Source organism: Podarcis vaucheri (assembly GCF_965113315.1).
Source record: "Podarcis vaucheri genome assembly, chromosome: 5".
Lineage (NCBI taxonomy): Eukaryota > Metazoa > Chordata > Lepidosauria > Squamata > Lacertidae > Podarcis > Podarcis vaucheri.
In genome coordinates this window covers 50,198,398-50,222,909 of record NC_138763.1, presented here as the reverse complement: position 1 = coordinate 50,222,909, position 24,512 = coordinate 50,198,398, and the positions used below count along the sequence as shown (strand labels likewise).

General features: G+C 38.3%; 1 protein-coding gene across 9 annotated transcripts in view; it reads right to left on the bottom strand.

The window, feature by feature from the left end:
- Nucleotides 1–24,512, bottom strand: part of RBM20 (RNA binding motif protein 20) — a gene marked incomplete at its 5' end in the record, with an annotated part of 106,351 nt that overhangs the window by 7,314 nt on the left and 74,525 nt on the right. For 4 of the 9 annotated variants that reach the window (XM_082225030.1, XM_082225024.1, XM_082225031.1 and 1 more), the window contains 10 exons: nucleotides 352–988; nucleotides 4,539–4,634; nucleotides 6,399–7,089; nucleotides 8,018–8,097; nucleotides 9,681–9,812; nucleotides 11,391–11,534; nucleotides 12,637–12,728; nucleotides 14,264–14,355; nucleotides 15,023–15,084; nucleotides 17,195–18,332. In XM_082225030.1, the coding sequence (XP_082081156.1) occupies nucleotides 352–988; nucleotides 4,539–4,634; nucleotides 6,399–7,089; nucleotides 8,018–8,097; nucleotides 9,681–9,812; nucleotides 11,391–11,534; nucleotides 12,637–12,728; nucleotides 14,264–14,355; nucleotides 15,023–15,084; nucleotides 17,195–18,332 (3,164 nt within the window). Of the gene's footprint in view, nucleotides 1–351; nucleotides 989–4,538; nucleotides 4,635–6,398; nucleotides 7,090–8,017; nucleotides 8,098–9,680; nucleotides 9,813–11,390; nucleotides 11,535–12,636; nucleotides 12,729–14,263; nucleotides 14,356–15,022; nucleotides 15,085–17,194; nucleotides 18,333–20,817; nucleotides 21,257–21,336; nucleotides 21,382–24,512 lie in introns of those variants that run through there. The other 5 variants (XM_082225029.1, XM_082225028.1, XM_082225025.1 and 2 more) reach the window with 5 other exon arrangements.

Here is a 24,512-nt window from a genome sequence, read left to right as displayed (position 1 = left end):
AACCAGACATAAATAATTTAGTTGTTGACCTGGTCTTCCCATTAACAATTCTAAGTAATTTAAGCTGGGTGCTCCAAAGGTTCAGCTCAACTTGTATGAACCCAGAAGTGACCATAATAACGGGTGTCTCTTCCAGAACACTTGCTTGATACATATCTAATTTCCTTGACACCATCTGAATAAGAACCTTAATTTTGACAGTCCTGTTCTTCAACTGAGTTTCTTCCTAGGAAAATCACAACGCTTTGAACAATGTTTACTCTTAATGACAAAATAACTAAAAACACTGAACAGAAAAAGGACAACAAAACTAATCTAGCAAAGGGAGAGAAGGAAAAATATACTAGTTACCCGGTGCCTTTTGATGTTCCTGACTTCCACAGCTTGTTTCCTCCTGGGAGTTATTTACCAGCATTTCCATAGCTTTTCTACTCTCGCTTTCTAATGATTCCATCGCTTTATCATCACCTACAAGTGTGTCATTTTGCTGGAAGAGCTCTTCTTTAGGAGGATCAGAAGATACACACTGCTCTTCCATCCTTAAATGAATGTTAGTGCTTTCTTTTATTTTTCTTTGCTTATCATGGTAATCAGAATCCCTTAGAGGTCTGTCTTCTTGCAATTCATCTGGCTTCTGCTCAGTGTCCAGATTTAGATGTGGTGCTTTATCAGCTGCATTATCACCTTCAGAGCCAGGGAGATCCCCTGCGTTTTCCTCTTCTGACCCTAAGCTTGATTCCATTGCGTTTGATTTGTCTTCACTTCCACTTAATAAGCTGTGCTCATTCTTCACCTGTAATCCAGCAGCTAAAGAACTCACTAAAGGACATTCTTGGTCTTTCTGACCTACTGTTACTATTTCTTCAAGTTCAGTTATATCCGGCTCCATTATAAGGTCGTCTTCTCCCACCTCATCTACAGTTACTAGCTCTTCCATATTAGTTGGATACCAGGTCTCAGCTTCCATCTCACTTCCGCTCTCCCAATCCTGTAACAAAGATGTACATCCCATTGTGAATATGTCAATAAAGAGGATATTACTGGAGGTCCAGTTCAGATGCAACAACACACCATGGTTTATTATTTTAATAATGAATCACAGCAAGTCACAGGCTAGCATGTTCCCTCTCTCCCCTCTCATTATTATTATTATTATGCACATGTGAAGATTGAAAACTTCTGCTTCCCCCTTTTTAAAAATACTGTTTTTATTTATTTTCATGGTACAGAAGATAAATTTTGAGAAAACAATTCTTATAACAGTAAAGAACAAGTAATTTGTCCTGATAAAATTATGGACTTTTATCATGCCATGTGTTAAAGTTTCATTTGATTGTTCTAAGAGATCACACCATGAGTGCTAGGCGGATTCCTGCCACAGTCTGAACAATCTATAAACTCTTTTTCTATTTTGTACAATGATAGATATATAATATATCTGTATATATCTTAAATCCATATAATCAATATAAATAGGGAATATATCTAGATCCTTTTGTATTCGGGTTTGTTACCATATACATGTCCAGCACATTCCACTAATACTAAGGCCCAGGTGTTTTTCTCTCTTGGTACCAGCAGTTGTTTTTAATCCAATTTCTCTACTCTATTATAACCTCCTCCAGATTCCATGCTTGTGCATAACTTTTGGCTCAGTCAGTTTTATAGCCTGCCACTCCTGGTACATCACAACATGAGGAACCGCAGGAGAGGCTGTTCCCTTAGGCCAAGTGGGGATCTGCCCCATTATCCACAGTCTGCCCCCACCTGTTTGCTTATTTACAACCAGTCCTGGGGATGCACTGTGCGTTACCTTCTCCTTAGTGTCTCAGTGTTGCCCTTGTAGATGAAGATGGTCTGGAGAGTGGCCACACAAGAAAAGACCTTTTCTGTGGTGGCTCCCCATTTGTGGAATGCTCTCTCCAGGGAGACACTCCTGGCATCTTCATTACATATCTTTAGGCACCAGGTGAAAACATTCTTCTTCATCTGGGCCTTTGGCTGATTAATCCATCTATGGCCTTTAAAATATGTTGGGGGGTATTGTTTTCGTTTGTTTTGTTATTATTTTATACTTTTGTGTTTTTATACTGTAAACCACTCTGATCTTATGTGGAAGGGTGGTATATAAATTTAATAAATAACAAAGGGATTCAAAGCGGAATTAGTTGACTCTGCCCCTCACTGGTTCCAGCTCTGCCCCTCATTGGCTTTGCCTACTCTTAGCCTCCCTGCTTTCCGCTCTACCAGTCCCAATGTGCATCAGCCAGCATTGAAGAATCTGTATGGTTTTTACTAGCACCCTTTCCCCCCTATCATTTATGATAAAACAGCCTGGCAAAATGCTAGGAATATTTAGATGGATGATGATTCAAACTTGAAAAAAGATTTTGATATCAGCCAGAGGAACGTTTTGCCTAACAACTTTTGCTTCTGTTCAAAAGGCTGCATATGGCACACATCAGCTGTTAGAATCCTTATGTGTGCCCAATGCAGTGTGCCTATGGCTCTGCTGTTGTAGTCCAATTTGAACTTTTGACCTTACTATTTTTAATTGTTATGACAATTTTTGTCATATGCCCTGGGAGGAGCAATTGTAAAGGGTTGGGGGAAGGAAACGTCTGAAAATATAAAAGCTAAGCCTATTTGTTTCTCTCCCGTTTCTTCTATTAAACTTATCCTTCTAGTGTCCTAGAAAGGCGCGGAGGGCAGATACTCTTGGGAGATCAGTTTCCTGCTGCTATAGATACTGCTAGCTTTCACATCTGATGATCAGCTCATGACCCTAAAGATATGATGCTGGAAAACATCCAAGGACATTGGCCTATGTTTCTTCAGAGCTGGACTGAGGGACTAGCTTTTCACTTATGTATCCTTTCAATAAGTTCTCACTTTAACTTTATTTAATTTGCTCCTGCTCAAAGTGACAAGTTGGCCTAATGCTTGGATTTAATTTTTTTAACTCTATAGCTTTTCAAAGATGCCAAATTTTTGAAAGCCAGTGCCAAGTATTCAAAGCAATCTAAGTATGTAGAGAACAACTAAAAAAAGAGTCTGAGGATCTGTCCAAAGAAGCAAAGGTCATGATGACATAATTTGTAAAGCCTTTGGGTGAAATCCAGTAGTGTCCTTCTACAAACAGAATACACACCATTGGAGCAACGGATCTTCACCCCTGCAGCATCCCACACACACCCATAAAATGCTACAGAGGTTTGGGGTACTTTCTGGAGCAGATGTGGATGTGGGGAGTTGTGGGAGGAAGAGATGAAAGGGAAGTCCTCCTCACACAACAATGAGTGTCATCCCCACACCCAAATACTTTTGGAAGTATCCTTCCAGACTCAATTCAAAGTGCTGCTTATTGCCCTTAAAATCCTAAACAGCTTGGGTTCTCTGCGCCATACAGAGAGCCGCCTTCTGCATTAACCTCTTTTCAGTAAAAGTTAGAATCTGCTCCCCAGATTGTAATTGCATTTCTGGATTTTAGGGGGCACACAAAAACTTAACTATTTACAAAAATTAATTAATCAAATAAATCTGGTGGCTGTTTTTTAAAATTAATATAACCGTACTGGCTATTGCTATTATTAATAGACCACCCTTCCTCATGATGGAGCCCAGGGCAGTCATCAGCATAATAAAAAGCACAGCAATTGTACACAATCATTTAAAACATTTTAAAACAGCATGATTAAAATTATAACTTTATACAGCAGCAAAGTAATACAAGACCCATACAAAACATATGTCCCCAAAGTCTGGATGAACAAAAACATTTTCAGCTAAAATCTGAAATTTGACAGTATTAGATATGATCACACTTCCCTAGTGGAGAAAAATATCCTACTGTTGAGGTGCTGCCAACTGTGAAGATCCTGTTTTAAAGCAACACACCACAGGCCATGCTCATGAATGTGTTGCCTTCCTGAAGATTTGCACCTTCACTGTGCTATGTGTTTCTATCTGATTTTAGTGTTGTTTGTATTTTTCATGTTTTTGATTATATATTGAATATCTGGCAGCCAAGTGACTGAAGAAATTTTCAAGCAAACAAATTTTACATTAGATATTGTCAGGGAACTGACATCGGAGCCTGAGTCGGAGGGAAGGCTCTCAAATGATGCTGGAGAAGGGCCAAGCAGGGAGAGAGGCAGTTCAGCAGAGGGGGAAGCAAATCAACGTTACACCAGGGATAAAGGGGAGCAGATGGGGGAATCGGCGAGAGGGCTCCAGGACTCTTCACTGGACACCAGCGGGGAGAGCACGGGTCCTCCGCTCCCCACGCCCTCCCTGCGCAGAAGACTTCCATGCAGAGAGAGTAGGAGGAGACTGGGAGTCAAACAACTTTTATGTTGGAAGAGGTTTAAGAAACGCCCACTGACGGATTCTGCTAGCGACTGAGGCAGCCACGAATTGAAGGGCTGTCCAGACAGAAAGGTTTAACAAGGCAACATAGCCAGGAGAGGCAGCAACTTACGCACGAGCAACCCCATACCCATTACAGATATCAAGGCCCATGAACGTATAAATCTCACCTTTTCTTTTCTTGAATTTTCCATAGGATCTTCTGCTTCTTTCATCTGCTTATTTGCGGGAAAGGGTATCTCCATATTAGAATATATATTTTTAACCTAAGACAGAGATTGTCTATGGGTGAAGACAGATGTAATATAAAAAGTGAACTTACATTGCATCCCTCATTCATGATGTGAGCCCGCTTCCTCCCACCTTCAAAATTTGATGGATGGATGTACATACCAGAAAATCAAATGCTGATTTAGTGGAGGCCTCGTCCACACTTCCACTTGTCCCGTGCCTAGAAAGCATGATTCTTGGCAGTATTCTGCTTGACTCACGCTTTCTAGGCATGGGTCCGAGCAATTTTCCCCTTGCCCTACTGCTTTCCCAGGGAAAATCTGCTCTTAAGTTCTAAATAAGAACAAACGGGAATGTGCAGAAAACCCAATTGTCACTTGCTCCAACTGAGTTCTAAAGAGCAGTTTTCCCTGGGGGAAAGCAGTGGAACAAGAGGAAGTGTGGATAAGCTCTCAGTATTGCCCCTTCTCCCAGGTTATCAGATGGGTTACCTGGTTTTGTTTTGCTTTTTTAGAATTAGAGAGCTGCAAGTGCCTCTATCAATCCATTCATTGTGTTATTTGAACACAAATTATAAACTACTCTGGGTGTTTGACAGCAGGAAGCTTTATTGATAAAATTATGAGATGCCACTCAACCAGTGCTGGACACAGCCAGATTTTTCTGCAAGCTTGGAGAACCCCTGTTTTTTCAGAGCTAGACCCCTGGAGAAGATTACTACATTCGGATTTAACACAGTGCTTCCGAATTCAACTTGCTTGCTGCTGTAAAACTGTTTTGTCTGTCTTCCCCTAATTTTTTTAAATATTTTTTTTACTGCACTCTGCAATCCTCAACTCTTTGTGAATTTAAGCTGATCTTAGGTTCCCAGCTACAAAGAGCAAAATAATAATGCTTAATACTGGAGTTATCAGAAGATCCAGACAAGTCCATTCACTGTAAAATTGTACTGTAGGAATGCACGTTCGTAACTTGTACAAATTAAGGTAAGGGTTTACTATTTTAAAATGTCACAAAATCAGTGAATTACCTTCCACATTATGACAGTTATGAAATAAAAATGAATGTGATCCAGTTCTCAGGACAGTAATTATAATGGGAAATGTTGTAAAAGTAATTTGATTATAATTAACAGTAAGTCACTTCTCAGCATAAGTAATGATACACTGGGCAGGGATAGACAGCTGTACTGAACATTGCAGTAAATAGCTTTATGCAAATTTTATCAAATGTGACTGCTGTTCCATAGTGATAATCTGCACCAGGAATTCTAAATTAAACTGTTGCAATATGTTTCTTGGGTATCTTTTTCTATTCTATTCCATTGGAAACTTTAGCTTGTATGTCCTTGTGATTTTACTTAACAACAACATTTGCTCCTAATTTCAAATCCCTTAATTAACAAATAAACAACACACAAATTCTTAAATAGTCAGTTCCGTTGAGGTTGTTCACTGGCAAAATGACAAAGTGGTGACATATAATCAACACAACAGATACACACACACACACACACACACACACACACACACACAAATAATATATAATATAATAAATAGAATAGAATAGAATAGAATAGAATAGAATATACACTAGGAGGTGATGCCTGCAACATGGGCGGGGAATTATTTAATCTGATTTGTAGAAATAGGCAAGGAGAGACAGTGTTGATGGGAGTCTAATTTACATCTGTGCATGTTCATTCTGTAAATTCACACCAAGTTATTTTATAGAAGAGGTACTTTTAATTACAGTGTGTCTCATAAAATTTCCCAATAGTAACTTAAATCACTTATTACCTCATTTTCAGTTCCTGTCCCTGTCTTCACATTAACTCTTTCAGCCTCATCAGGTACTTCTTCCTCAGACTTTTTATCAGAATCCTTGAATTTTTCCTTATCACTTTGCTTTTGCTTGTCAGGGACCTTGTTGGGTTTCTGTTCTAATTTTTCTTCTCTTGTTGGATCTTCACAGTGAGAATGCTTGTGTTCTTTCAATCTTGCTTCTTCCTTCCTTTTACACTTTGGAGCTGTATCCAGTGTCTGTTTTGAATACTTATCAGATTTTTGCTTTGTTGGTTTCCTATAATAGTCTTCTTCTCTGTTCTTATATCCAGGCAAACCATGAATCCCCTTTGCACTTGGTGACACCCCTCTTAAATATTTTTCTCTGTAGCTTCTGGTTCCTTCAGAACGTTCTTCCGAGTCTAGTTTATCCAAATGGCGCACATAATGTTTTCTCTCATGCACCCATGTGTCAGTTCTATCTCTTTTCTCTTCCCCATTCTCTCTCCAGGGCATTGATTCTCTTTCTTCCTCCCTTCGGGAATATGAAGACTGATCCCATTGCTCTCTCCCATTTCCCCAGTCTGTCCAGTTTGTGCTCAGCGGACTATGTGGGGAACTGCAGGAAGTAAAGCTTGGAGTGTGTGATCTTGGGGAAAGAGAACGGCTTATAGGGCTGCGAGACCGAGGCCTTTCAGGTCCATATCTATAACACAAAGAAAAAGAAGGATACTACTTATTATTCTTATCATTGTTTTATAATAGTTTTATAGTATTTTATACCACTTTTCAATCACAAGACAGAAACACCAAAGCAGTTCATAACATCGTAAAACATTACACTATCCAGTAACAATCTTAAGGACATTAAGATTTGTTCACATAACCAAACAATCTGATGATTTTGAACTGAATGCATATCCAGCCATCTACATATATTAGCTCTAGAGAATGACTAAAATACCTTAACTACAAGTACCTTAACTACAAGTAAAAAGATAATTTATGAGTTCATCTACTAGTTTTTTGTCTTAACTATAGACAACAATAAATAGGAAATAATATAAAGTGGATTAATATTTTATTTAAAACTGGTATTTCACAGTGTCTGTGCATTTGGCATTTTCTTCTTGAAAATTTCAGAAACACGTTGTAGTTTGTGCTCAGCAGATTTTACTGAGAATGTCAGTATTTCAGCATGCATTTTCTTAACACAGTGGTACCTCGGGTTACAAACGCTTCGAGTAACAAACTCAGCTAACCCAGAAGTAGTACCTCGGGTTGCAAACTTTGCCCCAGGATAAGAATGGAAATCACGTGCAAGTGGCGCAGCGGCAGCAGGAGGCCGCATTAGTGAAAGCACACCTCAGGTTAAGAACGGTTTCAGGTTAAGAATGACCTCCAGAATGAATTAAGTCTGTAACCCGGGGTACCGCTGTATAGCAAACAATTTTTAAGTCTCTTAACTTTTCAAAAAACACATTTCAAATCAAAAAAGTAAAAGCTGTTGTTCCTAGCTTTAGACTTGCAGAAAAGTCTCCTGTCTGCCTATTTTTGTATTATCCAAAAGCATCTCTGTTCTATAAAGCAATCTCAGCGTCTTTCTGCCATCAACTGTTAACATTGTGTAATACCTGTCTGTCTCCCGCAACATGTCCCGCTCCCTCTGAGAATGGATGTCTTGGATTATTGCTGCCACATTCTTACCTGGTTTCTAAGCCAAATATAAACATACAGATTAATAATCGTAAATAAGCTTCACACTTCAAGCTATTTAAAGAGAAGCACTGGTATGAATATTATTTTATTATGCTTACTTTGCAGAATGCTATGACTTAGTTTCTTACTGTTGAATAAGAGAAAACTAATCAACTAAAAACAATTATTCAATTGGCAAGAAACCATTTGGTTAAAGAAGTTGCTAAGGACAGTACAAGATGGTGGTGAAGGCAGCAGCATAATACCTGACTTTGCATCAGTCATGTTGCTGCTGCAAACCAGGAGGAAGAGGGCACAGTGCATTTGCAGTACACCAATCTTGCCCTTGCTGGTAAGCAGGAGTGATACAGTTGCAGGTCAAGTGAGTCCGCTGCCCCACTATAGCATCCATTGCTGGCTAGTGGCTTTACATTTCCACTCAAACTGCTGAGAAATTACAGCTATTAAGAGCCCTAATAGACACATTATTGAGACAATATTTATATGGCATAATATCTCATCCTGTGGTTAGTTTCAGACAGGGCTTTTTTCTAGAGAAGAGGTGCCAGAACTTGTTGACCTTTTTTTAGGGGGAGCACCCACCCCAAGTTGTTGACCTGAGTGCTGTGCCAACCTCTGCCTCTGTTGGCCACCGCCACTCTACAGAGGTTCCAGAACACACAAGAGAGGTGCCGGTACTCAATTCCGCTGACCCCCGGCTGAAAAAAAGTCTTGGTTCAAGATTTACTACAGTCTTGAAATAGGGTGGATATGAGTGGCAGTGTGGTTGACCTAAGTCCCAGATTTGGCTGTTCGCTGGAACAGACACATGGAGCCCACAGAACTGAAGCAGCCATGCAGCTGAAGCTACCATTCCACATTACAAGTACCAAACTGATCATCTTCACTTGGCATTTATTCTTACCCACCCAACATTCCATTCAGCCCACACTCACTCCTTTCACAGCAGGCTCATACTGAGCACATGTGGGCGACATACTTATGAGAGCCCAGTGACTAACACTGGCTACAAAAATGCCTTTTAATAAAAACTACAAACATGTCACACAACTCATCAGCAATGGCACAAGATACACGTTTCCGTTGATATATTGTTTACAGAAAAGCTCCATAGATAAAGTTTTGCTGAAATCTTCTCTACACATGAGTTTATTACCTAGAGTAGTTAACCATCAATCCCAATTCCCAGGGAACACAGGGTCTGTGAGGGAAATAGGGGTCTTCCAACAACTCTCAGCACTCTTAACAATCTACTGTTCCCAAGGATTCTTTGCAGGAAACCATGACTGTTTAAAATACTATGATAGCTCTTTAAATGTATAGACAGTACAGATGGGGTCTATGGGAGAAATCAGGGGTCTTATTTGTCCAATACTTTAGTCTAATACTCAGTCTAAGCAGAAAAGGCAGACTTGCCCAATAAATGATACCACAGGTATATAAACAATGACATGGTGAAGGGGAAAACAGTGGAAAAGAATTTATGAAAGCTTATCTGAAAACAACATACTAGCAATGAAAGCAGTTGAACAACTAACACCAAAATTCACAGAAAGACAGGATAACTAATTTATTTACCTTCAACTGAAGTTCTCTGTATCTTTTAGACATTCTAATGAGCAATTTGTCATCATTTATCATTGCAGGTTTTTCTTTGTAGTACTGCACCATAGCCTGAGCTGCCTCAGTGTAGGCCATTTCTAGAAAAGCCTGTTATAATACAGAAACTGTATTAGTAAAAAAAGAAAAACACGACAAAAACTGCATCTTCATAGTATATTAAAGTGAAGATCATTAGAATAAATAGTAAGATTATCTTAATATATTGTGATATTTATGTGTTGATAAGTAGACACACTTATTTCTCTACTAATCAAGTTATATGTGTATGTGTACACACACAGACACACACACACACACACACAGAGAGAGAGAGAGAGAGAGAGAGGGGGGGGCATAATTTTAGTTACACAGAAAGACAGGACACCAGTATCTTCCACTGATATGTAAAAGAAAGTAGCATGGTAGATGCATCTTGTAATCAGGGATGTTGAAAGGACAGTCTGCTAAGATTTCCACATTTTACTAACGGTTCAAGAGCCTTGCCCTCCTTTGCATCTAGCCACACAAGGAAAAATATATCCCAAGCCCCGTGAAAGATTTCAAGTAATTTTCATGGGACCAGGTACAAAAAAATTAGCAGAACGGAAACTCATAAATGTGGGTTTAAAAGAAATGGTAATTGATTATTACAGTTTAACTATAAGCTATATGCAGAAGGAAAGGAACATTGGCTTCATTTACACATCATGGTAATCCAAAAAGTGGTTTACTGAAGCTGTGCAAACTGGTGCATTCTGGAGAGCAGCCTGTATCCACTTTGCCTTGGTCCTTTGAGCACAGTGCAGCAGCTAAATCAAGGTGTGGCTTAGCATGTCATCTGAACTGGGGATTGGGTTTAAAGTTTCTTTCCTTAACCATGATAGGGGTTGGGAGAGAAATTTGGTTGACTTTGCATTTCAATATGAACCTACCTAAATCACATTCCTTAAAACAACATGCACACTGAAACAGCCTTCCTTCAAATTTCACACTTCTGGATTTCACAATGCATTTTTCCAACCAAATAATGTGTACAAAAATGTTTATGTTAGGAGAAAGCATGCCTAGTGAAAACAGCATACAAAAATAGTTATATAAGGAAAAACTGCTTCCAAAAATGTATGTCTATCTAGATAAAGGCCAAAATTGCATCCAAAATGTGTATTATCGGGAGAGATGTGCATTACAGTTCTGCTGAAAGTTACTGAAGAAATTTGCAAACTAGTGTGAAAATGTGGAGATGCAAACTTTAGGTAGGAAAAATGAGAAATTGAGAGACACAAAATCAACAGATTTATCCATCCTTAAGACTGGCTCTTAAGAGTAGACAGGAAAACCTAACCTATACAAGGATGTTCTCCTCCACTGAGAAAAGGTCACTAAAGCCACTAATCTCCTACAATGCAGTCCTATGTTTGCTTGACAAAGTCCCTGTAAAATATGCAGGCATCTGAAAATACAATGATCTAAACTAGGCATCTGAACTAGAGTATACACAATTCATCTTATAAATAAAACAAGCAATTATTCTGGAAGAACTAAAGAGCTAACTACACACAGTCACTTTTGAAATACCGGTAACTACTGCACTTTAAGAAAATGCAATTTATGTTAAAAACTCAAACAATACATTTACAGTACATATTTGTGCTTTTATAATAGCAAACAATAAAAAGAAGGACATACTTGATTGGTGGATTTCATAAGGATATAATTAGTGACTTTTCCAAAGGGAAGTCCAAGATTAATAACATCATTCTCTGTACAGCTTCCTTCAGGGAGATTACAAATGTGTACTACTCGACCTGGTGTACTTTTCCTTTGTGGTAGCTGAAATTGTTAAAAATAAATGTATATACAGATATCTAAAACAGCATCCAACTAGACACATACTTTAAAAAACCCTCTTTCTTAACTTGCACTGTATAGGAATACAAGCCTTAAAGGCAAATCTATGTGTTGTCTTTCTCCTGTAATCCTATGCATTCATTTCATATCTCAGACATATCAGTTTTCCATACACTGCTCAAAATACATTAAGATCAGATCTAGTAACAATAAACACCTTGATCAACAGTTAGGACAGAATGGGATTTAAGTCTATCCTAGCCATAATTATACTACTGTAAATAGTTAATATGAACTATTTGTTGTTGTTGTTGTTATTTCTTATACACTGATTTTCCTGTCTCAGGGTGGCTAACAATAAAAAATGCAACATTAAAATGAAGTTGAACCATAAAACAATGGAGCCCCCACCCTGCCTCAGGCTTACATGAGCGACAAGGTAGGGGCTCCCTTACACGGAGGGGTGAGCAGCTGTGTGCAGCTCAGTGGAGAAGTTTAAAGGAGCCCCCACCTAGCCTCTGGCTTGCACAAGCTGGAGGTGGGGCGGGGGCTCCATTATACTTCTACATTAAGGCACACACAGCTGCCTTCCTCTCAGTGGAGAAGTGCCAGGCAGTAGGAGCAAGCTGCCTCATCTCTGGGCCCACAAAGCACTGGGGTGAAACCGCCTTAGCTCCAAGCTGAGGCGGTTTCACCCCTGCGCCTTGCAGGGCTGGGGATGAAGCAGCTCGCCCCTCCCTTCTGACATCACAATGTAGCACCAGATCACGATCTTTGGCTGGTGATACATTGCAATGCTGAAAACCTAACACTGCACAGCTCTACAGGATGCTTTTAAAGCCTTTTAATTTTATTTTCTACATATCACTTAACTGGAGAGGGAGCATATACATGAATGTGGAAGGAGTATGGGCCCAGCCCTGGGCTACATACAGGCCAGCAATTAATTCAAAATTAATTAGAAATACTGTTAGATCATTCAAGTATATTCAATTATATTGTTTTAATGCTGTTACAGAAAACCCTGATGTTCACTAAGAGCTGAATGCTGAACTATACTTAGTACATTGTGTGAGATACTCACATTTACTCCGGATGGTACAGAAGAAAACGTAGAACCTGGCTGGCCAAATGAAGGTGTAGAGTTGTATGATGTCCCCACGTTTAAAGTGTAATCTAAACAAATAGAACGTATTTAGTGACAACTCAGAAATTTGTTTGATGTACAAAAAACGAAGAAGTGCTACTTTCTTAAATAACTAGTATCTTTCTAACATTGGGAAAACAAATCCTATCTGTCACAGCCTTTCAAGTTCATGGAGGTATAAGCCCATGCTACAAAGCAGTCTTTCTCTAATGATAGGCTACCACTGCCCATGATTCTCTGGAGAAATTCTACAAATAGAGGGTGAGCTGGGGTGATTTCCTGAGCCCAGTGAGGCATCAAGTCAAAATGAAATATCCATCATGGTCCTGTTTCTGCTGGGCAAGATGAACATAAGGAGAACCCTGCTGGAACTGACCAAGCAACTATCTAGTCAAGAATTTTGTTCTCACAATGGACAAAATGCCTATGGGAAGCTCACAAATATGAAATGAGCGCAGCATTCTCTTGTTATTCAGAACTGGTATTCAGAAGGCATAATACTTCTAATCCAAGATATACTATGTAGCCATTATGACTAATGGCCCCTGATAGCCCCATCCTCTGTGATGATTTTTGTTTAAGCCTCTTTTAAAACCATCTAGCTAAGAATGTGTTTAGTGTGCTCCATAGTTTAACTATGCATTGTGTGAATGATGATGTACTTCCTTTGGTCTGTCCTGAATCTCCCACCATTCTGATTTATTCACTGTAGCACCACTGTCTGACCTTGAGATGTGCTATTTGTTGTTTTTAGGATCTTTTTTGAAAAAGGCAAACAGCCAAGAGGGCATAGCGGTCTGATTCAGACTTTCCCCATGCCTGTCTTCAGATTTTTATTTATTTTTTAAACAATTTTTCAACTAAAAGTTTTTAGAGTGACGAACAAGTATTAAAAATAAATCTACATATAAGAAATCTCAATAAATTTAAATATATAAAAACTGAAGTAATATAAAATGGCAATAAAAAGCAGATAAACCAACAAATCCAATTGAAGTAAAGCAGTAAAGTATACAAAAATAAACACATTATCAGCCAGCAGTCAGAGGAGTAAAACCAGACTTACTATTCATTATAAAGGCTTAGATTTATTTAAAAGATTTATTAGAGTACAGTGACAGAGCTATGGGGCGTTCTCCTTTGGCTTTATGCATGATTTGGGTGATAGGTGGCCTCGTGGACAGATGATCTAGTTCATTTGCTATCAAAAATGTCTGGATGGGCTCAATCAGAACAGCTATAAATATATCCAAATAGACAGTATATTTGTTCTTTATTTATATATTATTGCATAATGCTACATTATTACATAAAGCTCTTTTTTGTTTAAACTTTGAACAAGAATACATTAACGTATAGCTAATATTATGTCATGTGCGAATAAACATACAATTAAACGTAACCCTGCTTGCTGCAACAGTATGCCAACTAAAAAAAGGTTAAGGATGCAATCCTATGCTCACTTGCCAGGAGTAAGTCTTGTTCAACTCAAAAGGTCTTACTTCTGAGTAGACATATATAGGAGTGCACTATTAATTATATATATTTTTATATTGTAATTTACCTTCGGAACCAGAAAGATTAAATGCAGATGTGTTATTTGGAGAAGAGTGCAGCATTCCTTCTGCTGAACTTAGCACACACCGTATGTTGGAACTAAAAAGAAAAAAAGGTTGACATTCAGCAAGACAGTAGGAAAACTGGAAAAGAGCTTGGCCTAAATACTCAAAGTTATCACAGAAACTCCCCTACTCACTACCAGAAATTATTCTGTTATTCCAGGGACATTACATCACTGACGTATTAGGACTGCTTTGTAGGGCGTTTGCACTATTGGTTTCGCTTCAGCCTCCTCAAGAATGTCAACCCATAAGGATCAAGCATGCAAATGAAGTGGGAGTGGCAAAATAATGGTTAGGATTGTCAAAAATAGCATAAGCCAGTGTGAAGCTATGGGTTTCAGATGGAAATTGTATCTGGAGATAGCATGCATTCCTTCTGCTTCCAGTAAGAACAGCACAAATACATCTGTCTTGCAATATAGTTGTTTTGCAAGACAAATAATTGGACCTCGGTACTCTAGTCTACATCTTGATGTCATTTGTCATGCATGCATTGTCTGTAGAAGATTCGAAACACATACATTCATTTGCAAAAGGTTCCTGTGTTCATGACTAGAATTTACATCCACACAGTATTTATGGTTAACATATTTTATGATTAGATCACAACTCTAATTCAAGAAGCATGTACAAGAAAGTAAATAAAACAGTAATATAAGTCACAAAGCAGGCACAAAATTGTTTTTTTACTTAACACTCACTTCTCTGAGAAAGCAATGCATTTTTGAATGTGAAGATTTCCTTTAATATGCTGATCCCAGTCCTATGTAAAAATAGTGAGAAAATATAATAAAATTGTGGGAAAATAGAAGAAAACACGTGCAGCAGCATTTGTTATAATAGGCCATATGAATGGCTGTATTAGAAGTTTCTGGGGATTTTTGTTTTTGTAGAAAATTCCATACTATTCCAAAATTTGACATGGAATTACTCCAGATGAAACAAATCTGACCCACTTAAACTCTGCAAACATGCACTATGCAAGTATCCAGGCCCATAAATTCCTAGCCATAGCTGGAGTCCACACACTGCCAAGCCCTACTGCTGTGCTCCTTCCAGTGACTCTACTGTGGCTGAATTAAGCTGTTGTAGGTTCATTCTGTCCCATTTTCTTATTTATTTATTTCATTTGAAATCACAAGGTGGTGTACAATAAAGAATACATTAAAATTACAGTATGAATTAAAGCAGCAGTCAATACCTCAGGGTAGACATACAATTAACAAATACAGCAACTAATGGACAGCAAGGTGCAAACATTATTCACTCATTAATTCATATTATGCTTATTTTTTGAAAGAATACACAAGAAGTCTACATTTAAATGGTGTGTATTTTGCACATGCTTTTAACATAAACTGCACAATTTTCAATGCATTCATTTGTAAAATAAACATTTTGTATGTGTCACATAAGATATTGCTTTCATGCATATTTCTGTGCAGTGAAACTGCATCTCAACTGCATCTGAAGAAGTGTATAGTCAGACTGGGAGTTACATTCTTATCCACAAGCAAATTAGGAGCGCTAGATCAGGTTGAGCAACTGTAAAAGAGCAAACTAGACAAATTCCTCCTCCATGCCTATCTGCAGAGTGCCCTACAGTGCAGCAGAACTGGTACTCAGGCTTTTTGTTTTTAATTGCAAAATACTAAAAAAGCCGCGTGACAAGAAATCTCCTGACTGCAATATTTATGTTTTTTAAAAGGACATATAAGGGAGGTTGAGTAAAATTAATGTAGAGAAAATTTCTGAAGTGCTGAATATACGGTACTTTGAGTGCCCACAAATGTTTTAAAAAAATATTTATTTCAATGTATGTGACATTTAAAAACAAAAAAAAAATCTTTGTTCATTTACCAAGATTTCCAATAAGGAGAGTTATTGACAACAAAGATGAAAAATATATCAACCCTGAGATATGATTCTTTTCTTAACATGTCAAATTATGTATTTATTGATGATAATAATATTAATTTCTTACCTATCCGTCACCTTAGGGTATCACGGAAGGTTACAACATTAAAAACAGTTTATTTCTCACCATACTGGGGAACAATCTGGTATAAATCACTTACAAATATGAATCAGGCTCCAAGTACATATCACCTGAGGATAAGGAACTGGTACCAGAAGCTGGAGGATTACTACAGTACCATGGCAAGATAAGAAGCTAGGTTGGGACAGACATTTCTCTTACCAAGTTTTGTTCTAAAGGATACACTTTTCCTAGCACCAGAAATGTAACTCCATTAGTATTAATATTTTCTTATGGAGGAAGTTCTTCATTTCACAAAAACAGCCATCTTGCAAAATAAAATAACATGGCCTTACTTGTGACAACTGGATGAGAGCAGAACCTAGCTATTGCAGAATCGTGATTAATTTATCTACTATTTTAATATCTGCTCTTCATGAAGCAGTCTGACAAATCATTGAAATACTACAGCTCTTCTCCCCAAAGTGCTTCAGATATAAGGAAAGTTCTACATTTATAATCCATCGGTGTGTATAATAAATTTCCTCAGTGTACAACTAACAGAATGTTTTAAAGCATATTTAGCTTGAAGCAAGCCCCGCTAATTTTAATGGCTAAATCTTCTTAGGATTGTAGCCTTTGGGTGATATTTAACAAGGTTTTACTCAGAGAAACCTACTGAATGAATGGACACAACATAGTAGTGGTCATTCATTTCACTGGGTCTGCTCTTGAGTAAACTTGTAAGACCCATGTAACAACCCACAAATACACAGACTAAAAAAATCTAATAAACTCAACAGTTACACAACTTATGTCAGGAATGCCTTGGAGTTAATTTAATGAAACACACTTCCAAGTACTAGAAAGATGTCCAGTTCTCCCCAAGACGTACCTTTAGATCAAAGACCTTCTTATCGCATAAGTTGCAGATGTGAGGGAAGCAAACAGGTGCTATACTATGAAAGTCATTTAGCTCATGAGACTGAAGAGGTCTCACTGACAAATCTGCTTCCTGCTTCTGTCTCATTCGTGAGTTGCTGAAATTCTGCTTACTGCTTTTGGTTCTGCTGAAAGGAAGTGGAGCGCCAGCACTGAACTTTGTGTCAGGCGTTGGTTCTTCAGGGTTGTAGAGATCGTTTCTTATTTCATATGGGGCACTCGTTGATGGCCACATGCTGGCATTGGGCATGGTGTCAGGCTTATTTTGGCTAGGAAAAGTAGGAGGATTTTCCCACTGCTTTGTTTCTGTTTCATGTATTACAGAACCCGCCTCGCCTTTTTGATTTATAATCTGATGAGAATTATGTGGATCAGCAGCAAAAGTCAAAGTCTGTACACCAGCTGTATGCTGGCCTTTAGAACTCACTCCATAAAAGTCTTTCTGAAATCCTGGATGGTTGTCATGCTTACCAAAATGACTATCATAGGTTCCAACTCCAGAAGAAGTTGGGACTGAATGAGACGCAGTGGTCACAAAGCCATGCTGGCTGCACTGTTCCGCATCAGAGGGAAATACTTGTTTACCATAGTCATAAAATCCACCTGTAGCAGAGGAGATGCCAGACTTATTTAGTCCCATAACTACAGCCTGTTGTCCAGCTGTCTGAGATATTACACCTCCAAAAGGATTTATGACAACAGCATTTGGGTTTTGATTTTGAAGGTTATTTACAGGCCCCAGAGTTCCACTCGGTACTGCCAAAGCGGGGTTTTGTGCTGGAAAATGTATTCCACCAGGTGGGAATCTAGAGTTGGTAACTCCAGGCCCTCCAACGTGTCCCTGAGGAGCGTTAAACATGGATGGATGTCTTAATTGGTTGAACAGAGGCTGAGACATGGCCACTTTGGAGAGAACTTGATTCAGGACAGTTGCAGCTGCTGTGTTGTTGGTGACTGCTGTCTGAGCCAATTTTAGCCTGTGCAGGGTAAGCTGGGCTTGCAGCTGAGCAAGCTGAAGACCTGCAGGAGAAGGAAGCAGAGGATTCGGGGTGCTGACAGAGAACAGATTCTTGTCCAGAAGCTTGGCAGCACTGCAAAACAACAGGCAATAGTTTTAGTTTAAATTAGTAATTTAACAGTAGACCCTTGTCACCATGACTAAGTGGTAAGATGCTACCCATGATATCTATCCTTGCTAAACCCCTGGAAGGAAGGGAAGTGATTTATGACATACTATTAACCCAGCCCGTCCCCTAATGTGTCTGGAACTATATTCATTTCAGTTATGATGCTAAAGGCAGATCAGTGTTTCAAAGATTTAAAAAGAGGCTTATGTTCATTTGGGATCCAAGCCAAAAAAATATGTGAAGGTCAATGGAAGGACTTCATTGAATCCAGTGGGTTTTCTTATAAGCCCATTACTGAGCAGTTAATAGAAGGGCACTTTCCTTGTAACAAATAAGCCAGTGAAAATTAAATTTGCCCAGTATAAGAAGCCGGTCAGTGCATGGCAGCTTTCACCAACCTGGTGTCCTCCAAATGTTGTTGGACTACAAGCATAGCTGTCAACTTTTCCCTTTTTTAAAAGGAAATTCCCTTATTCTGAATAGGATTCCTCGCAAGAAAAGGGAAAAGTTGACAGCTTATGACTACAAGTCCCATCAGTCCCAGCAATATTAAGCTAAATGGGTCAATGGTATGACTCAGAAGAAGGCAGCTTCCTGGTTTCTTAAGGTACCAGATATTCATTGCTATTGCACAAGCAGAATTGTCACTGTTTCCAATGTATGCTCAGGCAGGAAGGGGAAATACACATGACAAAAATTACAAAAACGGTGTTAAAACGACAGACAGCAAATATAGAGCTTTAGTTTTAGCACTGCTGGGTGCTGGACTAGATGATGTTCAGGGTCCCTCCCAACTCTACAATTCTATTACTGTATTCTATAATCCAGGGCTAGTGTAAAGTGCCATTGATTAAGTCATGGCTGTGGATTGAAGGGGCAAGCGTCCTTCCCTGTGCCAACCATGTGCAACTCACACGACTGATTCCCTGTTTCAGGCAACCTGCCCAACAGCATGTTGCAGTGGTGTATCTGAGATGTTCTGCCAGTATTATCTGCAATGGCAGTGATGTATCAGGTGTTCTGCCAGTCCAGTGAGGCTTCTGTCAAGTCCTTTAGCCTTTCAACTATAGGCTATTGTGTTTAGGATAATGCCTTAAGGCTTTGAAGGATCAGCATTTGCTTATTAGACTAATTCACACACCACTCTTACTTTTAAAAATCCCAGAGCAGTTTACAAATCACACTCAAATATACAATTAAAACCCTAAAACCATATTCATCCTTTAAACAGCTAGTAAACACATCCATTGACTACTAGATTAGAAACATGATAATGGTTTTTTCCAAGAATGTAACTACTGACCACTCTTCACTAACCCTCCCCACCCAAGGGCATTTTGGAGATGGGCTTCTGGTTTAGGATTACTGGTCAAATGTGTCCCTTGAAAATATAGGCACGGCAAATTGTTTCATTGTTTGCTATTACTGTAATTACTATAAGCATATAGAATAGGAATGGCTTTCTGGCAAAAGTTATTTACAAACAAATGTTTATTTTAACCAACTATATTAGTTTAATTATTGTTCTCATGAAATGCCTATTTGTAGGGAAAATTTACTCAAAGTATACAAAGAATTCACAATATAACATTTATGTGTGTGTTTCATTTAAAATAGGAAGCTGATCTGACATATTTTGGAGGGGAAATTGATAGCAGTTGAGTGCCAAGTAAGGAACTGATGGAACACAAATGACTATCCTTTGTCATTCCAACCAAGTTACATATCTCCAAATCCAAGATATCTAGCTTATACTATTATTGCAAGTTATACTCGGTGAGCAATACATTCTATTGTTCAAACGAAGGCAGTTAGATGCAGAGGAATGAGTGCAGCTGCTTTTCATATCTGCAACATTGTTTGTTGGATTTTACACTGTTAACTGCCTCATTGACTTGTGCCATAAATAATCAGCATGCTTCAAATGGTTGTTCTCCGTTTCCATGATTAGTTACACTACTTATAATGCTGAAATGAACAAGAATGATGAGCCAAACAACCAAACGTGGATTTCAAAAGCAAATTTGATTGTAATTTTCCTGTCTTTCTCCATCTGCACTTCTTCTGCTATCATTAATACTGGCAGATGAAAATTTAAACCATCTACTAAACAGGATTGCCAGATCTTCACTCAGATATGGCACTTATCTCTTTCAGAGTTCTATAGTGAAGAGAGGACGTAGCCATTAGGCCTTCATCCTTGCTATCCCACTGTCCCCTTTCCCCCTTCACAGATGATGAAAAACTAGAAATCTGTTTCTAGGGAAATAATTAAAAGGTCAACTTCAGGCATGGTAAGGAACCAGTTAAGAAATCAGCTAATTGAAAAAACAACAAATTTCAATAATGGCAGTGCCTGGAAAAATAAAACAGCTGCTTAAAAAAGTATTGAACAATTGATGACTGAAAGTTGAACTCCTAAACACAAGTTGTACTGAATGGGGCTTACTTCTGAGAAAATATGAGCTGTCCTATGGGTAATACAGTGCAATGTCTCATATGGAACTGCAATTTCAATTCTGCTTTCAACTGATTGAAGAATACCAACTAGAAGAATAATGGCTTAACAGTGGTAAAGGGAGCTGGTGTTGTAAGGAGCTTCACTGATGAGCAATGAACCAATTAAATAACACCACACTGGAAAATGAGGTGATTATGAGGAAAGGAATATTTCACACCCAACATACAAAATCTGGACTAGAAAGAGGGCATATTTATTGCCAGAAAAATAAAAAAATAAAAACTCAAGTTGGTACAAATGATTTGTAATGCAGTTATGCAACTTCGTATCAGTTGAACATGCTCTAAATAACTGGCTTCACTTTATTTATTAGATAAATAAATAATATTTTCCTTTCACAGACACCCCACCACTTAGCATTTCAACTGATTTCATGAGAGTTTAACCTTAAGACTTGCTTACAAAAGGTAGATACAAATAAGATACTACACATTCATAAACACCAACTTGTTTCTGCTTGGGCCAAGGCTTTCTCCCATCAACCCATCCAACCTATAAAAAAAAAACGAATGTCAAGATTTGAGAGTGCTCAGCTTTACAAGATTCAAGCCATTATGTACCAAACCTTAGCGTCCCAATATATGTGATTTGATCGGAAACTCCCATGCATGTCATTACTCCTACTAGAGAATTAGGCACACTCATGCCAAATTATATGCTATGAAAGATAGACTGTGTAGCTGGCATCTGGAATGCTACATTTTATACTTTGCTATGTGGGTATCACAACAATTACAACTATTGTTTTATTCCTTATCCATATTCTGCTAATCATACCAAATGTTTTTTAGGCAACTTGACTCAAATGTGTGTTAATGAACATGAAATAGTAATTTCAATTTTAAAAGTGGAGTTTGAATTACCTTTTAATTCCTTACTATTTTAGAAGAGCAAATAATGTTTCTTTAATTTGACCAAACGAAAGTGCATGCATTAGCAGGCACAACTCAGACTAGTTCAACAGCTGCAGTGGCAGTCTAAAACTTTCTACTATCTGTGAGATTCATGGAATGGGCACCTGAGAGATACAGTAAAATCATTCATCTCTTCTGCATGCTGTCATAGTAAGTCTTGAATGCACCAGGGGCTTTCCACACCATAAATAAATAAACCAGTTAATCTGAGAGGGCTGATCCATCCCTAAGGACATTGTTTTAGAATACCAAAATTTCATTACAGGAGCAAAATGAACAACTCAGCGGGTAAGGATAGTGTGAAGATCAGCTTCAGTTGCTAAAGCAAATACAAGTCTGCTTAGTAGCAGAACAGAAGGTGAGGTTGTGTCCCTGTGGCAAAATGTTTGTGTTGTTTTGTGCAGCTGTTTTAGAGTACAAGTGACCTTTGCAGCACCCAGACTTTGGAATTCCCTAACTAGGAAGGGTTTGTTTTTGCTTGTTTCCTATGTAATGGCCTTGTGCCACAGCCTTTAGAGGCTGAATTTTCTTTTATTTTGCTTTTTTGCTGTCCCTCCAAGTGTGGAAGCTATTTTATGGGACCAGTCTTTATTCGATATATAAAAGAAGTCCCCAGCACAGACCACACAGATTCTTTTTTTAAAAAATGCATGAGGTGGGGAAATACATTTTAGTCTGTAACAGGTACGAAGTTTAAGGTTAGACTTAGACTACTTAGCAAAAGGCCTAGATCAGACTACTGAGAGATGGGTAGCAGCAGGACAGGAAGGGGATTTCCTTGGGGTGTTTGTTTCATCTCCTTGTAGCTCACATTAGTTGTGGAAAAACTGAACAATATGTCATGCAGAAAACTGCAAGAGGGAAGTGGATAGGAATCTGGAGAGATGAGAAAGGCTGGATTTAAAGTAAGCCTTCTGAAATGAACATTTTGTGATTATTATTATATTTCAGGCTTATATTTGTCTATTGCCATTTTCATTCTGTCATCATCATGATTAATATTGTTGCAACCATTTTTCAAAATACTAAAAATATGAAAAATCAATATGGCTTGGGCCCAAACTACTGTACCTGAAAGATTGTATTTCCCTATACAAACCTGCTTAAGATCCTTGGGTGAGGAACTTCTCTTGGAAGTATGCACTCTGTGCATAGAAGCACAGAGTGACGCAAGAGACAGCCTTTTCTGTGTCTGCTCCCATATTGTGGCATTTCCTCCCAGGAGGTTAGACTAGCTCCCTCTTTCCACTGCAGACGTCTGATCTCCTTGGAGACCAAGAGATGTGACAACAGACTGCTCTGCCTCCTTTCTTTTAGCAAATGTTTTGTGCCACTGGGGAAGTGGTAATTCTGTATTGATTTGTTTTGTTTTGGATGTTGTATGTGATGCTAATAAAAGGTTTTACGAATATGGAATATGAATATGAATATGGAGCTCCCTCTTTGTTATCCGTCTGCTGGCAGCTTAAGACCTTTTAATTCAGACAGACCTTTGAAAATTAAGGTGCAGATGATGCTGATCACTAGGCTGCTGTTATGGGAAACTGTTTTTAATTGCTCATTCTAAATGTGTTTGGATATGTTTTAATTATTGCTTTTTATTATTTTGTATTTTATAATGTTGTTTTATTATTTTATATTTCAAAATGTTGTAAGCCACTTTGAAACCCAATTTAAGAGAAAGGCGGGATATAAATTTATTAAATAAACAACTAATTGCATTTTGGAAAATTGTGGATGTATTTCTTTTGATACATACCACACAACCAGTGCAGCTGAGTCACTCCACCACTTCTGTCGCCATTAACATTCAAGAACCTATAGTTGTTTATGGTAAGTTATCTAGATCTCTGGATTAGTAAAGTAATCCCTTCTGTGAAAGTGATGAAAAGCTAAGCAGAAAATATGCCCCTTCAAACATTCAAATAATCTGATGATTGCTTATTCAAAGCCAAAATAAATAGCAAATTAAGTAGTTGTGCGTGTGCTTTAAAAAACTATATTTCTATTTTTAGAAACAAAACATCTTTGAATAACATTTGTAGAATGATTGACTTCAACTGGTGGGCTGACCATTAGGTAACAGAATATTAAATTAGTCTGCAACCTAGTTGTCTTGCAAACCACACTGTAACTAAGATAGTTAGGCATTGCATTTAATTGTTTATCCCTTTAAACCAGAGCTTTCCAAACTGTGTGTCACAACACGCTAGTGTGTTGGCTGCAGTGTGTAGGTATGTTGCGCATCCTGGGGCTGGAAAGGGGTTAGTTTAACCTCCAGTTTGCTAGTAAAACTGAATTACTGTGTTGCGAAATGATGCAAAACTGAATTACTGTGTCATGAAATGATGCACGTCTAAAAAGTGTGTCACCAACATGAAAAGCTCTGCTTTAAACAAATATGAAGAAGGGATCAGAGGAATCAGGCCTTTGGCTGATTTATATTCTACAGCCTTTTAAATGTGTTTGTGGGAAGGGGAGGGGTTATAGTTTTAACTATTTACTTGTGTTTTTACCTTGTCTTTTATGATGTGAACCTCCCAGAGATTTTGTGATGAAGGGCAGTATATAAAATGAATGAATGGGAATCAAGCCTTACATCCAATAATTCACTATCAGCAGGTGAGTTTGGAATTTTCACAGGGAGTCTAATCAGATTCCCAAACCAGTGACAGCCTATAATGCTAAACTAGTACCGGTACATATTTC